Source organism: Leucoraja erinacea, chromosome 6 (assembly GCF_028641065.1).
Source record: "Leucoraja erinacea ecotype New England chromosome 6, Leri_hhj_1, whole genome shotgun sequence".
In the NCBI taxonomy this organism is placed as follows: Eukaryota; Metazoa; Chordata; class Chondrichthyes; order Rajiformes; family Rajidae; genus Leucoraja; species Leucoraja erinaceus.
Window position 1 is genome coordinate 65,929,144 of NC_073382.1, and position 26,471 is coordinate 65,955,614.

Genomic DNA, 26,471 nt, shown 5'->3' on the forward strand with positions numbered 1-26,471 from the left:
TTAGTAACCGAACTACCAATAACAAGTTAGGAATTGAGCGAGATTACGGTCTGAGTGCAGAATTATTTACATCAAGAATGTAATACAAATTGATTGGGAATGACCACAGGTATGGCTTAATGAATATTTCACCAAAAGAACTTGGGAGAAGAGGTCCACCCTGCTTCCTGTAAGGACTCTATCCCCTATTCCCAATTCCTCTGCGGTATGAACATTGACTCCTCTAATTTCAGGTAGTCCTTGCTTTCGCCCTCCCCAGCTCTCCCACGTAGTCTAATGTCTCTGCCTCTTCCTTTATTTTTCCCGCCCACCCCCTCTCCCCCCGACATCAGTCTGAAGAAGGGTCTCGACCCGAAATGTCACCTACTTCTTTTCTCCATCGATGCTGCCTCACCCACTGTTTCTCCAGCATTTTTTTGTCTACTTCCAGCATCTGCAGTTCCTTCAGGTCCATAATAATGTATTTTGAGATGTTCCTGTTCCCCATGCTGATTTAACTGAAGTTAGATGAATTGATATTTTTAAATGATGTGGCTACTTAAATTTCTTTCTTCATTGCAACTTTTCTTCAATATCGCACTGAAGGAATATCTCAGAGACCTCCAGTGCAGTTTGTGTTAAATTTGTGCATTCTTCCTGTGGATAGGTTTACTCCGGGTATTCAGTTTCATCCCAAAGACGTGGTTTGGCGGTTAATTGACTGTAATTTGCCCCATATGTGTCAGGAGTGGATGAGAAATAATGTGAACGGGTAATCAATGGTTGGCGTGGACTTGAAGGACCAAAATGCCCATTTCCATGCTACATCTCTAAACTAAACTCTCAATCAAATGTGTAACTGATTTCTGATATTGATACACATTCGCAGTGCAGTGAGAAAAGCTGTAATTTAAATCAGTTCTACTTTTGATATCTGGCCTCTGGCAGTGCCTCATTCTTCAAATTTGCTTTCAAGGAAATAGGAAAACGATGCGAGACCTTGGCATCATCCACATTATGAATCATGACATGTATGGAAAGATCTGAATTAAATTACTCCGAGGGACAAAATAATATTATTCAAAATGTTGCTTTCAATTTATTTGGCTATGTAGCTCTAGAAACATAGAAATTAGGTGCAGGAGTAGGCCATTCGGCCCTTCGAGCCTGCACCGCCATTTAATATGATCATGGCTGATCATCCAACTCAGTATCCCGTACCTGCCTTCTCTCCATACCCTCTGATCCCCTTAGCCACAAGGGCCACATCTAACTCCCTCATAAATATAGCCAATGAACTGTGGCCTCGACTACCCTCTGCGGCAGAGAGTTCCAGAGATTCACCACTCTATGTGTGAAAAAAGATCTCGGTTTTAATGATAAGCTGTGACTCCTTGTCCTGGACAAATCGGAAACAATCTTCTATTCTAGCCTGTCAAAAGAATTTTGTGCTTTCAATTCCCTCTCATCTCCTAAACTCTATGAGTATAGTCTATCCAGTCTCTAAATGTTGAATGTTAAATACCCAGGTTTCCATGATTCCTGCTATCTACTGAGCATCAGTTTGTTTTTAGAAAGACAAAAATAACTGCGTACCTGTAACTTTCATTTTGTTACAATCTTCAATATTTCAATGCCCTGATGTGAATTTCCGTAATACTCAAAACCTTGACTAATGTCATAATAGCAAACTAAGCAGACAAAAAATTAAACATGAGCTTCTGAAAAAGTTCTCCATGTTAAGAATCAACAGCAAACCACATCTAGTATTGAAAAAAACATTAAAGATTTTATTACATTGTTACTATTACAAACTTACTGTTTTTTTACCCTCCAGCGCATTTGAACAGTAGCACATAGAAGCAAACCTGTGCAAGATGTGATTCTCATTACAAATTAGGGACCATAAATTTGGTATTGGCAATTACCACTGCCAGCCAACATTCTTCTTATTTATTTAAAGTAACAAATTAAAAACATTATAATTTGTGGAATTTATATCATAGATAGAACCAACAGAATCAGTAACATGAATTTCAACATTTTAATCCATTGCTGGAACAAAGAATATTCAGCCCAACCAGTCTGAAGAAGGGTCCTGACCCAAAACATTACCTATCCATGTTCTCCAAAAATCTGCCGGAACTACTAAGTTGCTCTGGCATCTTGGGTCTTTTGTAAACCAGCATCTGCAATTCTTTGTTGCTACAGTCCAATTAGCCTGAGCACCTGTGATCCAGAAGTGATCCTGAGCTACTAGTAGCTTGCTCTTTAATTCACTTCCCATTCACACACTGACCTTTGGCTATGGCCTCATGTACTAATGAAGAGGCCTTTCACAAGCTCAATAAAAATCAGCTGATCTTCCATCTGGCCACACTGCCGTCTGCAGGGGTTAATTGTGCCATTATAGGAAGCTCAAGCTTGCTCTGTATGAGGATTGGCTATTTTTCTGTCATCCCTTATTTGCATGGTCAACCATAGCAACACATTACACAAAATGAGGTGAATCTTAACTACCCAATTATTTCACCTTAGTGAAATTCATTTTGTTCCATCTATTACTTCCCCCATATTCTCCGCTACCTAGGCCAACTTGCTTTTCTCTCTGTTCCAATAATCTTTATTTCTCTAGAAGGATTAAGTTTTTAAATCCATAATTTTAGTTGTATTATATTATCTTCTATTCCCACCATACTTCAGAGTCCTTCAATGAAAACTGATTTTTTTTTACATCTGTGGAATTAAACTTAAAAAGTCTAGGAAAAAATTGAATGGATTATTTCACAGGAATAAAATGTGATTTAATGAAGGCATGTAAAACATTCTGAAAAGCGCTAAAGATCAATTTTAATTATATTTCATCAGTCATTGAGGATGTTGTATGTAGCTTTGGGGCATTTTATACTGTGCTGGATAATGGAGTTACATAGGTTACACAATGCAAGTCTAAGCAGCTTAAAACTACAGCAAGATGTGGTACAATGTTCATAAGTCTTTCTCCACGGTATGCACCAAAAATAAAGCAACCAGTTCATGAAACATTTGTATTTCCAAAATGAAACAGAATGCAAGCGAATCTCACAAACCAATTTTAACAATGCGTTTTCTACTCCTTCTCGTTCATGTCCCATTTCACATTCCTATATTGTTCCCAGTTATTCAGTTTTCATCACTTGATTCCTGTAGCTCTGCTTCTTTTGGAGGCTCAGGTGGAGGTAAATCTAGCCGAGCCCATAATACAGGTTCAGCTTTCTTCATTGTAATTTCAATCTTCGCAGATGTCATACTCATTTGACTCCTACTAACATCAATGACCTTGAGTGTAAAAGAGCACAAAGTGGGATAAAATAAAATCACCGCCATAAATAGAAACCATAAATTTAAAATAATCAATAAACTGTGGTGCGTCACAAATTTTTATCGTGTCTCTGGCCAAAAATCTAGTTGTTAACTAGAACAAAAGCAGAAGCAACTTTGACAATAGTGAATTAAATGCCAAGGTTGTTGAGAATAACCTTCAAACCAAGACTGTAGCCAAGGAAGGAAGTGGAATCAGAGAAATTAGTTTGTTGCCTGGGCCAAAGATAAAAGCTTTAGTATAAGCAATGGTCAATAGAGGACATGATAGATCATTGAAACTGGAATACACACCACAGACAGGCAAGGAAAGTGGTGCAGAAGTATAACTGTACTTCCAGTGTACTCGTGTGATGTAGCTAAGGTCAGTGTACTAATGAAAGAATTAAGGGCTGAACCTAATGTTTGGTAAACTCTAGCCTACAGTAGAGTAGTATTCAAAAAAGTAATTGGATAGGATTATGTAATTGTAGCCAGATAAAAATAAGACAGATCAATTCAGCTAAGCAAAAGAGAACAGTAGAAAAAGATGCCATGAGCATTAAAGTTTATTTTGCTCAATCCTTGTATTAGGGAAACTAATCCCTGATTCTATCAAAATGAAATGATAGTAGCATCAATTTAGAATAAATTACACAAATGAGCTGAGATATTTTAAAAAGTTGGCGCAGTGAGTCAGTCAACGGAAGGCAGAAATGTTCTAGATTTGCACGTCTGTACTTACACCCCATAAGTTTAATCTCTGTTCAAATTTCTCATCCCTTTCAAATAAAATGTGGATATTCAGCTGTAATATCAAAAATAGTTATATTAATCTGCAGCATTGAATACAATGCAATGTACATCTTAAATAATTGAAACTTTTAAACAGCTTTTAAATACTGTATTGATGATAAATCTTTGAAATGTGGAAAAGGAACTAGATATCAAACTAATCAATATTAACAATTTGTTGATTGCCAAAGGACGTATCCTCAGCAACACATTAACAAAATTTAACACGTGTGCTGAATTTACTTATTCAATTGGAATAGGTAACACACTTGATTAGGGACTGACTAGGAAATTCTCAACTGAAAAACAGCCAGCCACAAGATGTAACAGTCAACTAAAAGATTAAATTACCAAATCTCCTCAATTCCACCATGCTGTGAGTCATTAGATCAAGACTTTTTATTCGGTACTCCATAAAAAACATTGCAGGGACTCACAAGACAGTACCGCTTAAAACAGAGGCACAGATCTCAACTGAAGCAGACCATCCATGAATAAAAACAATTTTTAATGTTGCCTTTTCATACCAATGCTGTGCAAGGGCACAATGCATATTCTAAATATCAACTACCGTAATTATGCAATTCATTGTGTTTACATAATATAACAGATGGGGAAACTTCTGGCAAGTGCCTCCAGCTTTACTTATTTAGAAAATATTTTAATCTGCCGTCTAATTTTAAAGACGACAGGTTGAACCGATATTCTGGCCTACCCCTATAATCCGGAAGAAATTTCGAGAGCTCAGTTGAAATTCCCCAAGCGACCACAGATGGCATGGCGCTCTTTCCGGTCGTGTCCCTTGGTCGTTAAGGGATCAACTATGCTCTTAATCTTCTCTCCTAACTGTATTGCAAAGACAATATAGTAACCCTCATTTTAATGACCCCTTTATAGCAGATGTCAGATATAGCAAACGGACCTGCCAACCAAACCCCGCATTCTCCCTGCCGTTTACAGCCCCGGCTTCCAACCACACTACCGAAGAAAGCACTGTCCCCAGGGACTCCAACATAAGCAGTAACAACAGACGTGGCATCGGAATGTGCGGTCAGTGTAGAAGGGCTTGCTCGTACACTTTGTGAGTCTGGAGTGGGGTCGGAAGCCAGAGCTTTAAACGGCTAGGGAGACGGGGATGGATCGGTAGGGCATTCCATTGACATTCAGTTTACATTTTATATTTGTTTTATTTAAGTTTCTGGCACTCCATGATGCTTTAGAGACGGAGGGGTGTCATTAGCAGACCAGAGGTGTATTGTTGTTTCATTATCATGTGACCTATTTTGGTCCAGAAAAAACAGGTAATCCAGAAAGGCTCGGGAACCAAGGGTGCCGGAAAATCGGTCCGAGTTCAACCTGTACTATTCTATCTTCACCATATGGATAGGCATGTCTAAGTCCAATTCTATGGTTATTGAAAACCACCATCTTAGTGTTCAATTTAAAATCCAAGTCATGATGGCAATTATTTGTTTCTTTCCTCACATATATTTACAAGACAAGAACACATGCCTACTGCCTACCTTACATCCTCTTGCTTGACCTGCACTTGAAAGAGAAGTTGTTTTAGCAGCAAAAGGGTTAGGACCCAAGGAAATACATTTATGTTAACTGGAATAACAGCAAAGGCAACAAGGGTTTTGTTGTTTTTTTGTTTTTACACAGAATACTATGTTCTGGAATGCACTGCCTTTAAGAGTGGTAATAACTTTCAAAAAGTATAAACAGTTGAAGGAAAAATTTAAGTTAATCACGAATGAGCTTGGGAGCGACGCATATCAAGAGATGACTGGGTGAATTGCAACCTACTGTGCAGAATCATTCAATGCTAATGCTATATGAACATAACTAAAAAAAGTGTTAAAATTTAATGACAGTTCCTATGATTGAATAGGATTCAATCCTTAAAGATTGAACAAATACAAAGCAATTGTGTACATCTGTCTTTCTGTGGATTATTTAAATAACTAAGTATATTTTATCATGGCAATAAAGTTCAATAATCATCACTGCCGTTCATTTCTATCATCTAGAATTTCAAGAGGTTCAGCACAAACTTGCCATGATCCATAATGGCATTTAAAATAAAATGATGCTTTGATTTCCTTGATCAACCACATTCCTAGCTTCAGTTATGCCATTGTGTAGAATTAAACCAAACTTCCCAAAATTAATAGGGAACAAAATAAATGAATATTTTCCTTTTCAATCTATAGGGTCTCCACAGTGAAAACAGATACTGAATCTAAACCAACAATCTTTTTGATTATACTGGGGAGCACGACACAGGGAAACTGGACACATTTTATACCCATATTGAATTGTACATTGAAAATAAAATTATGAAATGAGAGGATTTTTTATTACTTCGGCTTAAGTTGTAACAATTGAAGCCAAAAGTGTTTTTTTTGTAAAAGGTGGCTATCCATGGAAGAGAAAAAGTTAATGAAACATTGTCAACCTAAAGTGTTAAAAATTTATTTCCACAGATGCTGCTGACTGTTTCCAGTAAATTGTTTTTATTTCAGATTCCCTGTATCAATTTTTATTCTAAATTTAATGTTTTTAACTGGTAGTACATATTGAATACTTGAGTGGATCTAATAACGTCAACCTTAAAGTTAAGTCTTACTGCTAAAATTAGAATACAGTCATGGAGGCTTTATCTGACAATACATTTTGTGAACAAAGAAAGTACAGAGAAGGCATCAGTTTTAATTTAAATCAAGTCATTGTAAAACATACCACTGTGCTGTTAGCTTCAACATAACTCTGTTCTGGGATGGAGTTTTTGGCATAAATAGTGATTGTAATTTGTCCTCCAGTTTGGTGCCAATCATGTCGACATGGTATGAATTTATTGCCCTGTAAAATAATGTAAAAATAAAGACAACAAAAAATATGAAAATTGAGCCAGATATTTTTTGCTTTCTGTTCAAAGCTATAATCAACATGCTCGAAAATCTGACCAGCCTCCATTCTTAAAAAGGAAAATGCCAATTCTCCAAGTTGCTTCGAAGCTTGCTTGTATAATTGAATGGGATCCTAGATAGTGATGAGGTGCTACCAAAAAGGGATTTCTTACATGAAAATACTACATGCAAATGATACAAACCCTGCTTTCAACCCTTTACCCAAAAACTACATTACTGGCAGTGCACCTGATGTTTTAAGCTGGTAGAATTGTTCAATGTTTGGTGTCCCAAGGTCATAAATGACTGAAGATTCAATACCTCCATTCAAATCTCATCTCCCTACTGCCAAAGGAGGTTAAGCAATGTTCCCTTTCATAAACATTAAGTGGGCAGGTTTAACCATCAAGGCCTTCAACAATTCAAAATCCTGCAATCAACCATCACCAAATTTAGATTTAAATAATATGCTTCTTGGATTTTTCCTTTCATTAGATTATCAGGTTTATCAACATATTTCCTGCATTGTTTTAATTAAGTTCACACATTTATGCTCTAGTTTACTAAGGTATGAGCACATCTGTGTCAGAGTTCCATTTCACATTAAGTTTGAATAACGAGTTACATTATCAAGCCCAGGCATCCTTCAGGATCATCATCCATGAGGTTTGATAAGATGTAGCAGGAAATGCCACATGTTCCTTCAAAAAATAAAATGTTAAACAATCTTAATATATGGAACAATCAGAACATTAGTATATTATCGAGCCACTTAACCTCTTAAGTTTATTCCTCCATTTTATTAGATCATTTTTGTACCCAATTCCACACATTTTCCTCTACAAGATTCAGTTTCAAATGTTTGAACAAAGATTCTGACGATTATCCAATCTAATATGCAATAAGTCAAACACAGACACACACTTATTTGCATTTTTGGATGGTTAAATATATTAACTTCGTTTTACTGGTCCAGACTAATGAGAAAGTTGCCTGGGTTTTCTCATAAGGCGCTTGCATTTCCCATTTATTAAAACGCTTTTCCTGGATCTGGGAGACTAAATTCCGTGGCACAGATACTCTGGCTCCAAACACAAATGTTCCCGATGTTGGGGGAGTCCAGAACCAGGGCCACAGTTTAAGAATAAGGGGTAAGCCATTTAAAACAGAGACGAGGAAACACTTTTTCTCTCAGAGAATTGTGAGTCTGTGGAATTCTCTGGCTCAGAGGGCAGTGGAGGCCGGTTCTCTGGATACTTTCAAGAGAACTAGATAGGGCTCTTAAAGATAGCGGAGCCAGGGCATATGGGGAGAAGGCAGGAACGGAGTACTGATTTAGGATGGTCAGCCATGATCACATTGAATGGCTGTGCCGGCTCGAAGGGCTGAATGGCCTACTCCTGCATCTATTATCTATTGTCCACAACTGGCTTGAATATATAGGAAGTAACTGCAGATGCTGGTTGATACCCAAAATGCTGGACAGTGGAACAGGCAGCATCTCTGGAGAGCAGGAATTGGTGATATTTCAAGTGAATACCCTCTTCAGACGTGAATAGTGGCAGGACGCAAATGTGGACCAAAAGACCCACAGAAAGTATTTAATAGGGACCAAAACTTCACTCTGAACTTTATCTTCTACCAAATCTCAGATACTTCTGATGTATTTCAAATCTGATATGGTATTTCAATAAATCTGAATATACCTGAAATTTATAAAGATTCAAGCATTATTTAATACAAATTAAAAGTTAATACATTTGGAAACAATATATGTCATAATTATACAAAAATAGTGGAAAATAATGCAACATTCTTCTTTGCAGTCCCATAACCCGCAAAGGAATGAATGGGGTCTTGAATCCTGTGCCTGATCTAATCTGAAACTGAAGCAAACAATAATTTTTCATCATAAATGTTTCAGATTAGCAAGGTTCAATGGAGTCAAATAGTTGCAACATTTTCAGCAGTTTAAGTTTCAGCACTCCCAAATATTATAGCAGTTAGGAATGCCAGCTGTTCCATGCACAGCTGCCAGCTAAACCCTCACCTTAGCCTCTGCTGACATTTGACCAATAATTATGCAAACACCTAAAATGATTTCCCCTTTGGTGCACATATTAGCAGTTTATTTACAAGTCACCAATAATGTGATAAACTCTCAAAGTCTGCAGCATGGAGTTACAACATATTCTGCGACTTATACTTGACCATCTATCGTTATACTGTCACTATGTATTGGTTGATTAATAAAATCCAAAACAAAATCATATAAAAAAGAACATTATTGCTTTTGACCTCTGATATTCATTGTCATCTCCTTAATGAGCTTCAATGCCTCGCCTGGCTTATCTTGAGCCAAGTTTCAAATAATACATCCCCTTAATTCAGTCAATGCATTCTCCATATTCTCAAGAGATTGTTTCCTATTATTTAAAATACATGTTGATACCAAAAGGTGCAGTAAAAATACATTGCTCAAACCTTGTTTGTCTATGTATAATTTGGAGTTGACATCTGAATTTTACTCAAAAGAAACTGAACATTTGTGGCATATTTTCATAATTATTGAAGAGAACAATTCTGGAGGAGAGTGATGCCTGTATATCGCCTGAACTCGACTTACTTTATGTGCTTTGTTCCACACATGTTTGCTTTGAGTACACCCTGGTTGGGCCAGGAACGAATTGAAATCTGAAGTTTTTTTCTTACAACAGCTCCAGAATTTCATTCTGGGGAAATAAAATTATTAAATGCAGATATTTAAAATATCATAAAATTTGAATTGAAAAGATATAAAAGAGTGCAGCAAAAGACAACTTCGGAAAAAATCCTGACCTTGAATGTAATCATGTAATTTTACGTTCCCTTAAAATATCACGGATTTGTAAATGTTTTTCATCAGCATCATTCATTCACACTCACTTGTATCATCTCATCTTGCACTCGTCTTGTATCATTTGTTTGTAACATTCTTGGAGCAACCCCCATTCAACAAAAGAAGAACGGCGCAGTAAAGCCGCTGTCTCTCAGCTCCAGTATCCCGGATTCAATCCTGATCTTGGGTGCTGTATACAGTTTTAACTTTGCCCAGTGATCATATAGATTTCCTGAGATATTTTTTCCCCAAATCTCAAACATTTAAAATAGTACATTAGCAGTCCACTGTAAATTGTCCAATTTGGTAGGGAGTATTATAAATAGGATATAAATCCAGGATTAATGTAACTGGGCACTCAATGGTCTGCACTGATTTACTGGGCTGAAGGTTCCATTCCAATGGTTTATGACTGTGAATCCACAGTTCATTATGACTAAGAATCCACAGTTCATTAACTCACTTGTCCAATTTGAGTTGAGTTAGTTTTCTACTTTAGCTTCAAGTGTTATATGTGTTTACTTATAAATTTATTAAAGTGGGATATGGGCATTGTTGGCTTTTATAGTGAAACACTTCCTTTTTCCCTATTTACCATATTGGACATAAAATCACTGAAACAGACATGAACTTATATTCACATGGCATCTTCATCACAATATGGCATTGCAAAAGAGGATAGTCACCATTTTGGTACATAATCATTAAAGGAGAAAGAAATACACAAGCAAAAGCTTTGTCAGTAAAATATTTTCAGTAGCTTCTTCAAGGAGAGTCAATGGCTTTTTTAAATGTAATTTAGAGATTAGGTCCTTAGCAGTTCCAAACGTAATGCAACGATGGAGCAACTAAAATCAAGGTTACTTAAGAGGTTAGAACTGAAACACTGTTGATAATGTGGAGTGGCACATGACCGAAATGGGTGGTTGACATAAATGTCATGAGCATTACGCATACTTACCCTTCGTGAAAAATGGGCACTCCAGAGTGATGAGCACATATCTCTTCATTGCTGCTTGTATCCAGAAAAGTCTTCAGGGATGATCAAGGACAAAATACACATACAAAAATAAGATGAACCTAGATTTATTTAGCAAAATATTCAAATGTTTCAAAACATTTTCCTCCAAAATAGATCTCTATTGAACTAAAATAGTTTACCATTGGTATTTAAATCTCCCCGTTATCACTAATTAAATAGCTAAATGACGGAGTACATTTGAATAAATATTTCAATATAGGATAATTCTATTGAGCTATATTCTAAAATCACAAAGAATACTGCTGTCATCAAAAGCATTCCATTTCCTTTTGAATTATTAAAAAGCCCGATTATTGCTTTAATACAAATTTAAGAATTAACTAAAACCAAGATCACTTTAGTACATTTATTACTTACCCTCAGAAAACTAGTACTAGATTAAAAAAAATCAATGTTTTTAAATATTAGTAACTATGCCATTATCAGTGCTAGAGATGTAAACTGATAGAAAACAGTTTCCATCCCCAATTTTGGATTCTGACAGGCATTCTTTCAGTAGGACATTGTTTATGACCTGGTTGCTATCTGGACAATTAGGGGCCAAGATCCCACTCCATATCCATCCCAGGTATTTGTGGGTTGGCAGTAACTTCAAGATCCTGTCTGTGGTAATACTGCAGCTTGACATGATCCAGGACATAGCAGTACACCTGATGAACGGCATAAACCACCCTAAAAAAATGATCTCTTGAACATCGGTACACCATGGTTGCAGTATGCACTATCTATAACTTTCAAGGCATGCTCCTTCCTAAGCTGCTTTGACAGCTCCAATAGGTCCAAAACATAGATCAGAATATACAATAGCAATGCCTAATAAAACACAAACTGCAGTGTTTCACGAAAGCAGCTCACCATCAACTCTTTAAGAGGAACTAAAGATGGGCAATAAATGCTACCTTCCCCAGTAAATGCCATTGCATGAAATGTAAAATAAAAGCTTCCGTTTACACAGACATTAAAATGGCAATAAAAAGTTATGTTTATATCAATGCTTACCTTATTACAACCTGCATTTTTACATGTGGTTCCAATCTTTATTTCTTTAGTATCTGCTCCAGTAAAAAGACAATTTTTTAAAAGAAATTATAAACCATCAATTTTCTCTTCCAGAGTGAACATGGGAAAAGTACTGCTGATATATAATGTTTTTCAAAACTATGTGGATTTCATTATGTCACTCTTCACATTTCTGCTAACAAAAGGACACATTGATAATATTTGAGAACGTCCTCTTATCCCAACACTGTCACTAATGTTTGGTATGTATAAACAGCTGACAGTAAAAATGATAAAAACTTGGGGTTAGCAGCAATTTAATTTAGTAGAAAATCACTTGCCTTTATTTTCTGGTCCATTATGAACAGTTAAATCTAGCTTTTCCAGTACTTTTTTCAATGCTGGAGAAACCTTTTGTTCCAACTTTACCATTGGGGCATCCGGACTAATAAAAAAAAAAAAAGAACAAATTTGCATGATCATTATTCATGAGTAGATTCAACAATTCACATTTATGAAAATACACATGTCACTTGTCTCCTCTATGTTTGTTTTAAATTTGTGAATAGATCTTAATTTTCTCCAAATGTTATGTCTGCCCCCAAAAATCTATAGCAGGGTGACCAATACTGAACACAGTACTGCTCCAGATTACAAGTTATATGTGGTTCCAAAAGAATTGACCAAAATGGAAAGACATGTGGGAATAGACTGTGGGCCCCTAAAATAGACAATAGACAATAGGTGTAGGAGTAGGCCATTCGGCCCTTCGAGTCAGCACCACCATTCAATGTGATCATGGCTGATCATCCTCAATCAGAACCCCGTTCCTGCCTTCTCCCCATATCCCGACTCCGCTATCTTTAAGAGCCGCTGACTACCCATATCCCCTGACTCCGCTATCTTTAAAAATGTGAATCCTTGATAGGGCAGAGCAACAATGAGGAAATATCTAGGGCATGGGTGAACAGAACTGCAATTGTCACTGGAAAATTAAATCTATGCATTGACTAGATAATCCAACTGGCCAACAGTATCGTAGATCAATTTGTGGGGTGCATCTTCAAACAGAATGATGAGGAATTAATCAGGGACAAGCCATTTTAGATTTAGCTGTGAGTAATGAGAAAGGATTAAGAGAGCATGTGATGAAAGATCCCCCATGAGGTAGTAAATAGGAACATGACAACTAAGGCAAGTGTTTGAACAAGGGCAGTGAATTAGTAGCAGGAAGCAAAGAAATGGCAGATATTTTAGTCAATCTCTCTGCATCCATCTTCACTGTGGAAGACACTGCAAATATCACTGAGATAACAAATGGTCTAATTTCAAATAATGAAGAGGAATCTGTAATGATCCCAATCACAAGGCTACAGAATCTCACAGGACTCAAAGATAAACAAATCACCAGGACCCAATGGCCTGCATCAAAAGTTTTTAAAGGAAATGGCTGCAATATAGGTTTAATTTTTTCAAATCTTGGTTAATTCTCAGAGGGTACCAGAAGATTAAAAACAGCTAATGTGTCTTCCATGTCAAAATAGGTAGTCAGAAGGTGGGGAACTATAGGCCAATTAGTTTAACAGCAATTACAGGTGAAATATTAGAATCGATAATCAAAGCGGAAATAACCAATCATTTAGCAGAAATGAATAAGATCAAACCTTATGTGGTTTTGTGGAAAGATTTGACAAATTTGCTCAAATTTTTTGAGAGTGTGACAGAGAGAGTTTGGGGAAGACCATGTTGCTCTAACAGGGGATCAGAGGGTATGGAGAGAAGGCAGGTACGGGATACTGAGTTGGATGATTAGCCATGATCATATTGAATGGCAGTGCAGGCTCGAAGGGCGGAATGGCCTACTGCACCTAATTTCTGTGTTTCTAATCAAACTAATGAGGTGTCAATCTACACAGAACAGGGCAGCAGACAGCAGGGCAGCAGTTATCACTACTGGTTTAGATGATAGCAAGCACTAGCAATCCAGACACTTGTGGATCTGAATGGATATATTTTAGAATCTGGGATAATTTGTCCCAATATTTATTCAGATCTTTTTGTTATATTTTTGGTCAATTTGAGATATCAGGAACATACAGGAATTCCGTACCATTTCTCATGCATTCTTTAATTGTGAAAAGGTGCACTATACACACTGCCTCATTCTTTTTTTTAAAAAAAGCTAATTTTAGTTCATGTGAAGCATAGTCTTGAACCATTTAAGATGACATACATGGGAGAGAAAGAAAGACCAAAACAAATCAAAAAAGGGGCTTAAATGACACAATCTGAAGAGAGAGCAAATATGTTCAATTGCAAAATACACCAATTACATTCCAGCACAATTTGATTTACAGGTATATGTTTCCAAAATAAAGAAAACAGAAAATAAATAAAAATGCAATCCTGTTTTAAATAATCATTTACCTTGGTCTTATAATTGCTTCAACTGGTTTTCGCTTCTGGGTAGCTTTTTCATTGAATTTCGCAGTGAGTTCCGGAGAGGTCTTCACTTCAGGTTTGACTGGGTCTGGGGTCTTTATATTACTGTGCCGTCCTTCGGTGCAACCCTAAACAAATGATAAGAACTCTATATTTCAAACACAAATTATCTAGTTTCCTTCAAAATTCTTTAATTGGAAATGAGGTAAAAACATAGTGATGTTAGATCAGGTCTCACTTAATATAGCCATTCCACAGTCGCACCAATATTATAAAGTGCATAGAACAGTTTAGCACAGGAACAGGCCCTTCTGCCCATAACAATTGTGCCAAACATCATGCCAAGTTAAACTAATCCCCTCTGGCTGCATGTGCTCTGCATCCCTCCATTCCCTGCATATTCATCTGTCTATTTAAAAGCCTCTTAAACACCACTATTATTTTATCTGCTTTCACTGCGACCCCGGCAGTGTGTTCAAGCCAATCACCCAAAAAAAAACTTGCCCCGCACCTCTCCTTAAACTTTTCCCCCCTCGCTTTATAGTTAAGCCTCACACATTTGTTATTTCCACCCTGGGCATAAAGGCTAGACGGTCAGAACCCAACTAGGCCTCCCAATTTTATATACTTCTATCAAGACTCTCATCAACCTCCGCGCTCAGAGAAAACAATTAATGTTTGTCCAATCTGTCCTTATAGCTAGTACCATCTGGTCCAGGCAGCATCTTGGACAACTACTTCTGCACCCTCTCCAGAGCCTCAACATTCTTGTTCTAATGGGGTGTCCAAAACTGCACACAATACTTCAAATGTGGCCTAACCATAGTTTTTATAAACCTGCAGCATGACTTCCTGACTAATAAAGATCCAACTGACGATGTTAACCATACCATATTCCTCTTCACCGCCATTTATTTGTTTTGCTACTAGGAAGGAACTATGGGGCTTGGATCCCTCTGTGCATCAATGCTCTTAATGCTACTGCCATTCACTGCATATTTTCCCTACATTTGACATCTCAAAGTACAACACTTCACACTTGCCTAGATTAAACTTCACCTGCCATTTTTCCACAAATATCTGCAACTGATCTGTATCATTTGACAGTATTCTTCACTGACCACAACATTGAGTTTTGTGCAAAGTTTTTCAGTCAAGACTGGTCTGAAGAAGGGTCACAACCCGAAACGTCACCCATTCCTTCTCTCCAGAGATGTTGCCTGTCCCTGCTGAGTCACCCCAGCATTTTGTGTCTATCTTCGATTTAAACCAGCATCTGCAGTTCTTTCCTCCACATTGAGTTTTGTGCCTTCTGCAAACTTACTGACCAACCCACCAACATTCATGTCCAGTCATTCAGAGATCACAGCACTTCTTCTTCTTCTTGCGTATGGCGTGCACAGCCTAAAGTTGTAGGGCAACTTGTTCTATTTGATCTTATTTGATTGTGCATGCCAGGTTGATTGAATTTGTCGAAACAGGGCGGACCACGTGAAGGTTGCAATCTCCCACCCCATCACAGCACTGATCCCTATGGAATACACTGGTCATTTACCTCCAGCCAGAGTAACACCTTCCCACCACTACCCTCTGTTTTCTTTGGGTAAGCCAATTTTGAATCCAAAATACCAAGTCACCATAGATTCCACAAACCTTGGAGTCAAAGCGTCACAACAAGGAAACAGGCCCTTCATCTCAACTTGTTGTTGCTGACCAAGATGCCCCGTCTATGCTAATCCACATTTGGTCAAGCTTGGTCCATATCCCTCTAAATCTTTCCTATCCATGTACCTGTCCAAATGTCTTTTAAATATTGTTTATAGGACCTGCCTTAATTGCTTCCTCAGGCAGCTCGTTCCACATGCCCACCATCCTCTGTGTGAAAATATTGTTCCTCAGGTTCCCATTAAATCTTTCTCCACTCACCTTAAATCTATGTCCTCTGGTTCTTGATTCCCTACTCTGGGTAAGATTGTGCATTCACCCTATCTATTCCCCTCATGATTTTATACACCCCCATAAGATCACCCCTCATTCTCTTGCACACCAGCGAATAATGTCTGCCTCCAGCTTAGCAGCAGCTGTTCTATAGCAGAGTGACCAAAACTGAACACAATACTCCAAATGCAGCCTCAATGTGTTTTACAATTGTAACACAACAGGGTTTTTTTTTTGGCCTCCAGTCACCTATCGATGTCCTCCAGATATGCTGCCTGACCTGCTGAATTACTCCAGCACTTTGTGTCTTTTTGTAAACCAGCACCTGCAGTTCCTTGTCTACACTTGATTCCAGTTGCCTGTGTTATCGCATGCTTCCTTTTTCTTGACAAGAGCCTCAATTTCTCACGTCTTCCTTACGCTCACCTGCCTTGCCTTTCATTCTAACAGGAACATGCATGCCCTGAACTCTCCTCGTCACACTTTTAAAAGCATTAGTTTCCAGATGTCCCTTTGCCTACAAACAATCTACTCCAATCAACTTTAGCAATTTCATGTTTGACACCATTAAAGTTGTCCTTGTCCCAATTCAGTATTTTAACTTGTCGGCATGCCCTGGATTTAGCTATGTTAAATCGAATAAAACTGGTGGCTGGTCTCAAAAGACTCAACCACTGACACTTATGTCACTTGCCCTTCCCAATTTCTTAATAGATCAAGCTTTGCCTTCTCCCTTGTAGGACCCTCTACACCTTTGACAAAATCCATCCCATCTATCTTCCATCTAAGCCATTGTCGATCTTCCCCTTTCTATTATATATTTTTTGTTTATTATTGTCGTTACAGTGAGTGAAAAGCTTTTGCTTGAGCTCTCTAGTCAAAGAAGACTATACATAGATACAATCAAGCCATCCATAGACACAAAGGGCATTACATTTAGTGCAAGATATAACACTGAAGGTCTCCCAATGAGGGAGATGGGAATTCAGGATCGCATTTTAGCTGATGAAAGAACCTTTCAATTGCCCAATAATAGCTGGGAAAATGACGCCCCTGAATCTGGAAGTATGCGTTTTCAAACTTCTGTACCCTTTGCCTGATGGGAGGGAAGAAGAGGGAGTGACCCAGTGTGAGACTGGTCCTTGATCACGCTGGCAGCCTTGCCGAGGCAGTGTGAAGTATAATTGGTGTCAATGGAAAGGAGGTTGGTTACGGCAATGATCTGGGCTGTGTCCACAACTCTCAGCAATTTCCTAGTCTCGGATGGAGCTGATCCTAAACCTGACTCTGATGCATCCTGATAAGATGCTTTCTACTGCACTTCTGTAGAAATTGGTGAGGATTACTGGGGACCTACCAAACTTCCTAAGCCTTCCAAGGAAGTAGAGGAGTTGGTATGCCTTTTTGCCATAGCTTCCATGTGACTCGTTCAGGTCAAATTGCTAGGAATGAAGCTTTCGACCATCTCTACTTCAGCACCATCAATAAAAACTGGGGTGCGTGTACGGTCACTTTCTGAAGTCAATTTCACCTGTATAGCCTCACTGGATGAACCATCAGTAACATCTCCTCAAACTACATCCGTGACGTTCTCCATAATCAATAAAGCAACACGCCCTCCTCTTTTACTCCCGCTTCTATCTTGTTTGTAGCATCTGTACCCAGGAACATTAAGCTACCTGTATCGTCCCTCTTAAGCGAAGTTTTGTCGTCAGCTACAATATACCATCACATGTACCTATCCATGGCCAGAGTTCATCTGCCTTACCTGTCAGGCCTCTCACATTATAATAATGCAATTCAATCTAACAGTCCATGCCCTCTGTTGTATTCCAGCCTTTCATCTCTTTTCATAGTGACTTCCCGCTGCTCACCTGCATTGGATCACGCCATCCTGTCAATCTAGTTTAAATCTTCTTAATCAGCCAAGCAAGAGGAACCTTATCAAATACTACACTAAAGTTCATGTAGATCACATTCACTATCCTACCCTCAATCACCTTGTTACCAGCTTTTTTTTTTCTTTTTGACCAAAATAGCAACTTCTCCCAGCATCCATTACCCTGCCGATCATGTCCCTTTTCCTTACCACAACAAACCAGACCCGTACTCTGCTCACCTGGTCTTTAAAACAACTCATATGTCAGATATGGAATCACCCAATAATAACGTCCCAATTCATTCTCACTAGATCCAGTCTAATAATGTAATCTGCACTACCCAACCCGCCCCACAAGGTCCGGACGTGTCATTATCCATAATTATTTACATGTAATCTCAATATCTGTTATGTAAACAAAACAGGCAACATAAACCTCAAGATGTGAAACAATTAAATTCCACATGTATTACATCTTTTTTTTTTTTTAAAGGGTCAGGAAAAACTGTAGAAAATCAGCAAATAAAATTAGCTATTAGAAACATTGGCATTAGCCTCTATTAGAAACATTGCTAGCTATTAGAAACACTGGCATTAGCCCCAAAACTAATCATTATAAATGTGTGTAACATCAATTTTTACAAAGCGGCAGGTGATTAATATTCTAATCGATTCATCACTGGAGAAAAACCCTTTGGATGTTAAGTGCTTATGATCAATCTTAGAGGCAACTTGATCAATTATCAATCTTAGAAGCGAGCTTCAGTTCATGGTTTACTTCTCTATTCCAGCAGATGGAGTGAAGACAATTCTAGAATTCCGTTAGAAATTCAAATAGTATAAAAAAATGTCAAACTCTCAATATCATTTCACCAAGTGATGTTTGATGTAGGATCATGTAAAATATCTGTTGTAAACTAGAGATAATAGTCGAATTTCTCTACATCACCGATACCACAACTTTAACCTAGGATTCACTCACCTCTATTATCTCATAACGCTTTCCTTATGTGAGAATTCAAAAATATAGCCAATTAGTTACACTAAATCATTATGCAAAACCGCATTTAAACTTGACAAATTTCTGCAGGCCACCACAAAGCAGTTTTCTGTAAGTTGAAGTGTTTATTATGTCCCCACAGCTGATCTTGACAAGAGAGGTATAAAATATATTCAGTAAAAGTCAACCTTTTAAATAAAATACTATTGGTGATTAATTTTGTACCTAATTTATTCAATGTTTATTAATTCTACTGAAGCACTGACAAAAATCTTGGATCATTTTTCTTGTTCAAACTAACATCCCTTGCATTAAGATCATTTTAAATTAAGGATATGCTTTCCTGCACAAATATATTATCAACATTCTACTTCTAAATCTATCACAATTAGGAAACACACTTCAAATTAAAAAGAATGATAATCTCTCTTACCCCAATACTCAGAAATTCTGAAAAATCCGAGGTTCGTCGCTCGCAACAAGACCACCCCTGTCAAGCAAAAAAATATTCCTGTAAATTATAATAATAATAATAATATCTTTTATTGTCATTGCACATCAGTGCAACGAGATTTAGTATGCAGCTTCCAACCGATGTAAAAAATAAATAAATAAATAAATAAACTGTACGACATGACCATCTGAGGGAGGCAGTCCAGGGGAGGATGGGGGGGACTCAGCAGGGCCGGTTCAGAGCCGCTATAGCTCTGGGAATAAAGCTGTTTCTGAGTCTGGAGGTTCGAGCATAGAAGGCCTTGTAACGTCTGCCGGAGGGAAGTAGTTCGAACAGTCCGTTACAAGGGTGTGAGGAGTCTTTATGGATGCTGACGGCCTTCCTGAGTCACCGTGTGTGGTAGATGCTCTCCAACACAGAGTAGGGACAGCTGGTAGATGTGTCCCAATAATCCTCTGCGCTCTGTGGACGATGCGCTGAAGAGCTCTCCTCCCCGCCTCCGTGCAGCTGAGATACCACACAGAGATGTCATACGTTAATATGCTCTCTGTGGTGCAGCGGTAGAAGGTTGTCAGCAGCTGTTGGGGCAGACCAGTCTTCTTTAATGTCCTCAGGAAGAACAGTCGTTGCTGTGCCTTCTTGACCAGTGCAGCGGTGTTGGTGGACGATGTGAGGTCCTCTGAAATGTGAGTGCCCAGAAACTCAAAGCTGGACACTCTCTCCACACTTTCCCCGTAAATGGAGATTGGGGCGTATTCTCCATCATGGGACCTCCTGAAGTCAATAATCAGCTCCTTGGTCTTGGAGGTGTTCAGTGACAAGTTGTTACGTGCGCACCAGTCTGCCAGGTTCTGCACCTCAGCTCTGTATTTGTTTCATCACTGTTGGTGATCAGTCCAATCACTGTTGTGTCGTCTGCAAACTTGACGATGGTGTTGGTGTCGAATGCAGGAACACAGTCATGAGTGAAGAGGGAATAGAGCATGGGGCTTAGTACACAAACCTGTGCTCAGGGTGATAGTGGAGGACAGGTGCGGGCCCAGTCTCACTGCCTGCAGTCGCTCCGTCAGAAAGTTCAGGATCCAATAGCATATCGGTGAGCTGAGGCCTAGCTGGTGGAGTTTGGTGGTGAGCTTGGTGGGGATGACCGTATTGAATGCAGAGCTATAGTCAATGAAGAGCATCCTCACGTACGTGCCCTGTCTGTCCAGGTGAGTCAGGACAGTGTGAAGAGCCAGTGAGATGACATCCTCTGTCGATCTATTTGCCCTGTATGCAAATTGATGAGAGTCCAGTGAGGCAGGGATGCTGGATTTCATGTGGGAGAGGACCAGCCTTTCGAAGCACTTCATTGGGATTGGAGTTAGGGAAACTGGGCGGTAGTCATTCAGGTTGGTGACTTTAGACTTTTTCGGCACCGGCAATATGGTGGCTGTTTTCTGGCACTTGGGGACCGTTGCCAGAGATAGAGACAGATTAAAGATTCTCGTGAATACCTCCGCCAGCTGTACAGCACAGTCCTTTAGTACCCTTCCCTGGACTCCATCCGGGCCTGCAGCCTTGCGTGGATTGATCCTACGCAGAGCGCACTGTACCTCCAGAGTGCTCAGTGTTAAGGCCTGTCCCTCCGCCATGGCCGGGGTTATTCTACTCCTGGTGGTGTTGCCAGTTTCGAAGCGGGCAAAGAAGGCGTTTAGTTCGTTGGCCAGTGTGATATCACCGTGGGGGCAGGCGGGGCTGCTCTTGTAGTCAGTGATGTCCCTGACACCCTGCCACATGCTTCTGGTGTCTACGGTATTGAAGTGGTCTTCCACCCTTTGCCTGTGGATGTCTTTGGCCTTTTTTATGCCTTTGTTCAGGTTCGACCTGGCAGCACTGTAGGCAGAAGTGTCCCTGGATTTAAAGGCATTGTTGCGTGCCCTTAGCAGATTCTGAACCTCCTTGTTCATCCATGGTTTCCAGTTTGGGAACCGGAAACCCTTATGACTACTCGACAATACTTATTTTCCTATATAGCATTGGTAATTGACACAATTCTGTCATGAGGTGAAGTTTTTTTTTAAATCTGAATGGTTGTAAAATTAATATACTGCATTTCGTTCTTTTTGCTGGATGGAAGAGCAGATGCAAAACCTTACACAACTTTCCATAATGAGGCTTTGAAGTGGCTATCTATCAAAATTTACATTTTACTTTGAACATTTTAATTTCCTCAGAGGTTTCGTTTTTTTCTCCATAATGCTTCTCATCAAAATTCCCCGTTACATTTTTTGCATAATACACACTCCACTAAAGAATAGTCATATTTAAATATGAAAAATACTACAGAATGTCTGATGGAAAAAATTATGGCTTAAAAATGACAATTTGATTTGCTAGACGTTGATGTATATCAGTCAAATGTAATTGTCCACATGAGAGAAAAACTTTTCCAATAGGAAGAAGCAGTTTACTAAATCACAAATACTATACAGTAAACCCTCGTTTTGACAGATCATGGGGAGGGGAAATGGGGAGGGGACCGTCCTTGTCGATTGTCCACTATAACTGAGTAAGGGATTACCTAGAAATAGTGTATAATTTGTATCATATCCATCTGTATACTATTAAAACTCCGTGTGAGTGTGCATGTGGGTGTATGTCATATTTGTGCCCTTTACTCCGCCAAAACCACATGCAAAAACGCCGAGATTTTTACTAGTTCGCTAGCCATTTCACTTTTACATTCGCTCATCCACTCCTCATTAAATTTAGTCATTTTTCAATACACATTTTTAATAAAATCCCCCCCCCCCCCCCACTCACTCATTTTTTCGCCTCCTGCTGGTCAGCGACCATTCCCGCCTCTATTCAGTCCTCACTGACATCCCCTGTGCTCCCCTCCCCATCTACCTGAGGAGGAAAGGAACCTTCACCAACGGCTAGCTCCCATTCCTAGGTGACAACAGTTAGGTGATGTGGAAAACAGGGTTCAAATAAATACGCTTATTACAAATTTCTATCCTTATTTTGTATGGTTTGGTATTGTATTTAGTGATGTCTTTATTTGTAATGCTGCAGAGGACCAAAAATTAGAGCTGGTGCTCTGCCTAGAATGACTGCCATCCTGTGGCCATTGGAGTGACTTTTTACCATTGATATATCCACCTATGCTTGTCAATTCAGTTACCTTAGTTACATTTAAATCTAATCTAATGCATTGATTTAATCAATTTTAGTATTCCTGTGCAATAGTACTTAATAGTGCTGACAATTCTGAAGCCAAGCCTTGAATAGCACCCAGTTCTTATTGGTAAACCTAATTGCCTTCTGAGGTTTTGTCAATGTGCACTTCTAAGCAGTTCCAGCTGTTAACCTGGAGCCTTCCGAAATACATAAATGTTTGAATTAGAATTTACATAAATGTGCTGCCTGGTGAAAAGTGAACGTTTTATCCAAATTTGAGGTATTATCATGCACATCTTGCACACCTGAAGATCTTTTAAAGGCAACTGCAACACTTGTTCATCTAATAAACTTCTTGAACATTTGTTAGATTAGAATTTAAAGAAGCACTACTTACCTTCAATGCATCATGAAACACGGGTACGCCAGGGTGGTATCTGCAAGCATCTTTAAAAAAAAAAATCAAAAAGTCAAGAGTTTTGTTGTCAAATGTTCCAGATAGAACATTGGAATTCTTACTTGTGTATATATACACACACACACACACACTCACATATATATATACACACACACAAACGTGTGTGTGTGAGTATAAACATATACACACTGAACTTTTTTCATTATATGTACACATACATATGTGAATATATACACACGCACCCATAAAAAAAAAAAACAATAATAGTGCAATAATAGTCTATGTAGTTCAGAATTTATTTGGAAGTTTTAGTGTTTAATAGCCTAATGGCTACAGGGAAGAAGCTGCTCCTGAACGTTACAGTTTTCAGGGTCCTGTAACTGCTTCCCGATGGCAAGGGTGAAATGAGTATGTGGCCAGGGGTGTTATCTATTGATCTGTTTAATGAAATTTACATTGTTTTTCAAAGTAGCATTGTTTTAAGAGACCTCAGAATGGAACTGGAGTCCATAAATTGTATTTTTGATTGCATCATAATGTGAGCGCGCTGAGCCCTTGAAATGGCAGTTGCACATCATTGCCTCTTCAAACACTGGATTACATACATTTCACAACTTGAATCAATATGGTAGCAAGACAAAATGTAACGATAAAATGCAAGGTAAATGGGCAGGCAACCAAATTTAGAAATAAATAGGAATCTTTTAAACAGGAGGAAGATTTAAGTTTTGCACTGCCACTTGAGGGCACAGAGTTCTAATCGAGAACCACAGTGATTTCAAAAAACTGAGAATTAGAGAAAGGCTTGACAACTGTCCAGCTGTTGAATCGGCAGACTGCAGAGAGAAGAGGAATCAGAATAATGAGGAGTCTGGAAACAAGGAAACATATTTAAACTACATTATTGGTGGACCAAGAGACAGAACTCGAAGCACTGAAGTAATAGGTAGAGTTACTGAACTAGCAGACTGTTAAGTCACAATGCCAACAGAGCCTTAGACTCACTGAGGCTCAAATGACAATAAATTGTATTGTATTGTATTGTATTGTATTGTATTGTATTGATCCAGAAGCATAAATCCTAATACCAGCATGCAGGTGCAGAGGTTAAATTACAATAATGTACAAATCTGAAATTAAGAATTGCATTAGCAAATGTAAAACCACCAGATTGTAGCGGCAGATTTTCATATCTTTCAGGTAATTAGCACCCTAGTCGCTATTTGGATGAGGATGGGTGTCTTCTAAACGCATGCAAGCTCACTCACAGAGACCTTCAGAGCTTCTTCTCAGATATGGCTTCAAAACAGTCTTTTGATGAATAAGTGCTTTATTGTTGATAGAAAAGAGTAAGATACATCCAAGTCTCTTCCAACTCGTTACCACAATCTTCTTCAAACTCCAGCTTATTACTTTAGACATTAGAAAACTCCTAGTGTCTCCGTAACACTGACATGATCCGCATTAGCCACATCGGCTCTCCAAACTAATCTAAAAACTAAACTTCTGTGTAAGCATCTAAGCTCCAAAGACGCCCAAAAACACGTCATAAATCCCACCCACAATATAACGGGCAGTCTAAAATTTAAAGGCACATGCCATCCTCAATGATATGCAAAACAGACCAAATGGCCACTACACTGATATCTAAAAAAGAACCCATCTGGTCCATTAATTACTTTCCATGTAGTAAATATACCAGTACACTAAAAGCAAAAAAATAGTACACGTTACAAATTCAAAACAAAAGCTCTCAAATTTTTCAGCAGAACAGGCAGACTTAAGCATATGCGGCAATAGGCTGTGGGCTGAGGAGAGTTTTCGTTCAAGTTTGTGACCCAACTCACGGAACTACCTGAATTTTTAACATCTATATAACTAAAAGTCTGGTCTTGACCACTTCCTGTCTGCGCTATATATTGATTTTAGAAAAAAACGCTATGATATATCACTATGATTTTTGGCCATCTTACACAGTCCTCCTCCGCTGAGGCAGCCCCGAATATTTTTCCCATCGATGAAAAATAAAAATGTTATGAGTGTTTAAAAAATCTTGATAAGCTGATTGGTCCTCTCGCCCATCAATCATCACAATGAGGGTAACGCCCCTTCCGGGGGGTTGGGGTGGGGGCTATAAAACCCCGGATGCTTGGACGAGTCAGTCACTCAGGAAGATCGCGGGGGAGAGTCCACAACTGTGTTTTTAAGCTGTGAATCAACTGAACTGTGAACAATCTACTTGCAATAAATGATTTGTTCGCCCTTAATGACAATGTAATGAGTTGTTTGTCAATTTGGTGACCTGCCCTCTGTTTGAAATGGAATTTCAAGGAATAGCCATGAGTGAACTGCCAGCCCACCAGCCCCGAGTGACTGATCTGCCAGCCCACCAGCCCTGAGTAACTGAGCTGCCAGCCCACCAGCCCTGACTGAGCTGCCAGCCCACCAACCCTGAATGACTGCGCTGCAAGCCCACCAGCCCTGATTAACTGATCTGCCAGCCCACCAGCCCTGATTGACTTACGTGCCACCTCACCAGGCCTGAGTGACTGAGCTGCCAGCCCAAGAATCTATTAGGCCCACAATGTCCATACTAGCCCTCTGGAAACCAGTCCCTTCGGCCCACAACACCCATACTAGCGCTCCAGAAAGCCCCCCCCCCCTCCACTGGCCACCAATATTGGAATTGGTGGGGAGGTGGAATATTGCACTGGGGGACCAGCCCTCCCGTGTGAACATGGAACCCAACGGGTCCCACGTAGTCTAGTATTGTGTAAAAATATTATATAAACCATACTTGAAATTCATCAAGAACAAAACCTGCAGGTGGGTGGTGAGAGCGGTCGGTCGGGCCGGGCCTCCGGTGGGTGGTGACAGTTGGGCCAGGCCGGGCCTCCGGTAGATGCTGCGAATGGTCGGACGGCCGGTGGGTGCTGCGAGTGTTTGGTCACGTTGTCGGTAGGCCGGTGTTGAGCGAGCATGCGGGTGGTCTGACTGATCCAAGGCTATGGGGGTGCTGAAGGCAGCCCGGAAGGCATGCAGGTCTGCCTTCAGCATCCCCATAACGCCCCACCATCATCACCACGAAGATCCAGAAGGTCATGCTGGCCGAGGTGGCCAGGCTGCGGGGCATATGGAGCCTGCATCCAATCCCAAAGCGGCTCCAGCTCCAGCCGTGGGCAGCTCTGGAAGGGGGGTTAGGGTTAGGGTTAGGCATATTCCTGTCAGTGG

At 39.4% G+C, this 26,471-nt stretch overlaps 1 protein-coding gene across 1 annotated transcript in view; it reads right to left on the reverse strand.

Moving 5' to 3' along the window:
- Positions 1–1,743: 1,743 nt before the first annotated feature.
- Positions 1,744–26,471, reverse strand: part of chordc1a (cysteine and histidine-rich domain (CHORD) containing 1a) — a 29,933-nt gene continuing 5,205 nt past the window's right edge. The window contains exons 5-14 of the mRNA XM_055637274.1: positions 23,220–23,269; positions 19,637–19,693; positions 14,372–14,514; positions 12,286–12,389; positions 11,945–11,997; positions 10,865–10,935; positions 9,652–9,757; positions 6,859–6,978; positions 4,064–4,126; positions 1,744–3,297 (exon numbers count right to left, since the gene is read on the reverse strand). Coding sequence (XP_055493249.1) covers positions 3,142–3,297; positions 4,064–4,126; positions 6,859–6,978; positions 9,652–9,757; positions 10,865–10,935; positions 11,945–11,997; positions 12,286–12,389; positions 14,372–14,514; positions 19,637–19,693; positions 23,220–23,269 — 923 coding nt within the window. The 3' untranslated portion in view covers positions 1,744–3,141. The remainder of the gene's footprint in view (positions 3,298–4,063; positions 4,127–6,858; positions 6,979–9,651; positions 9,758–10,864; positions 10,936–11,944; positions 11,998–12,285; positions 12,390–14,371; positions 14,515–19,636; positions 19,694–23,219; positions 23,270–26,471) is intronic.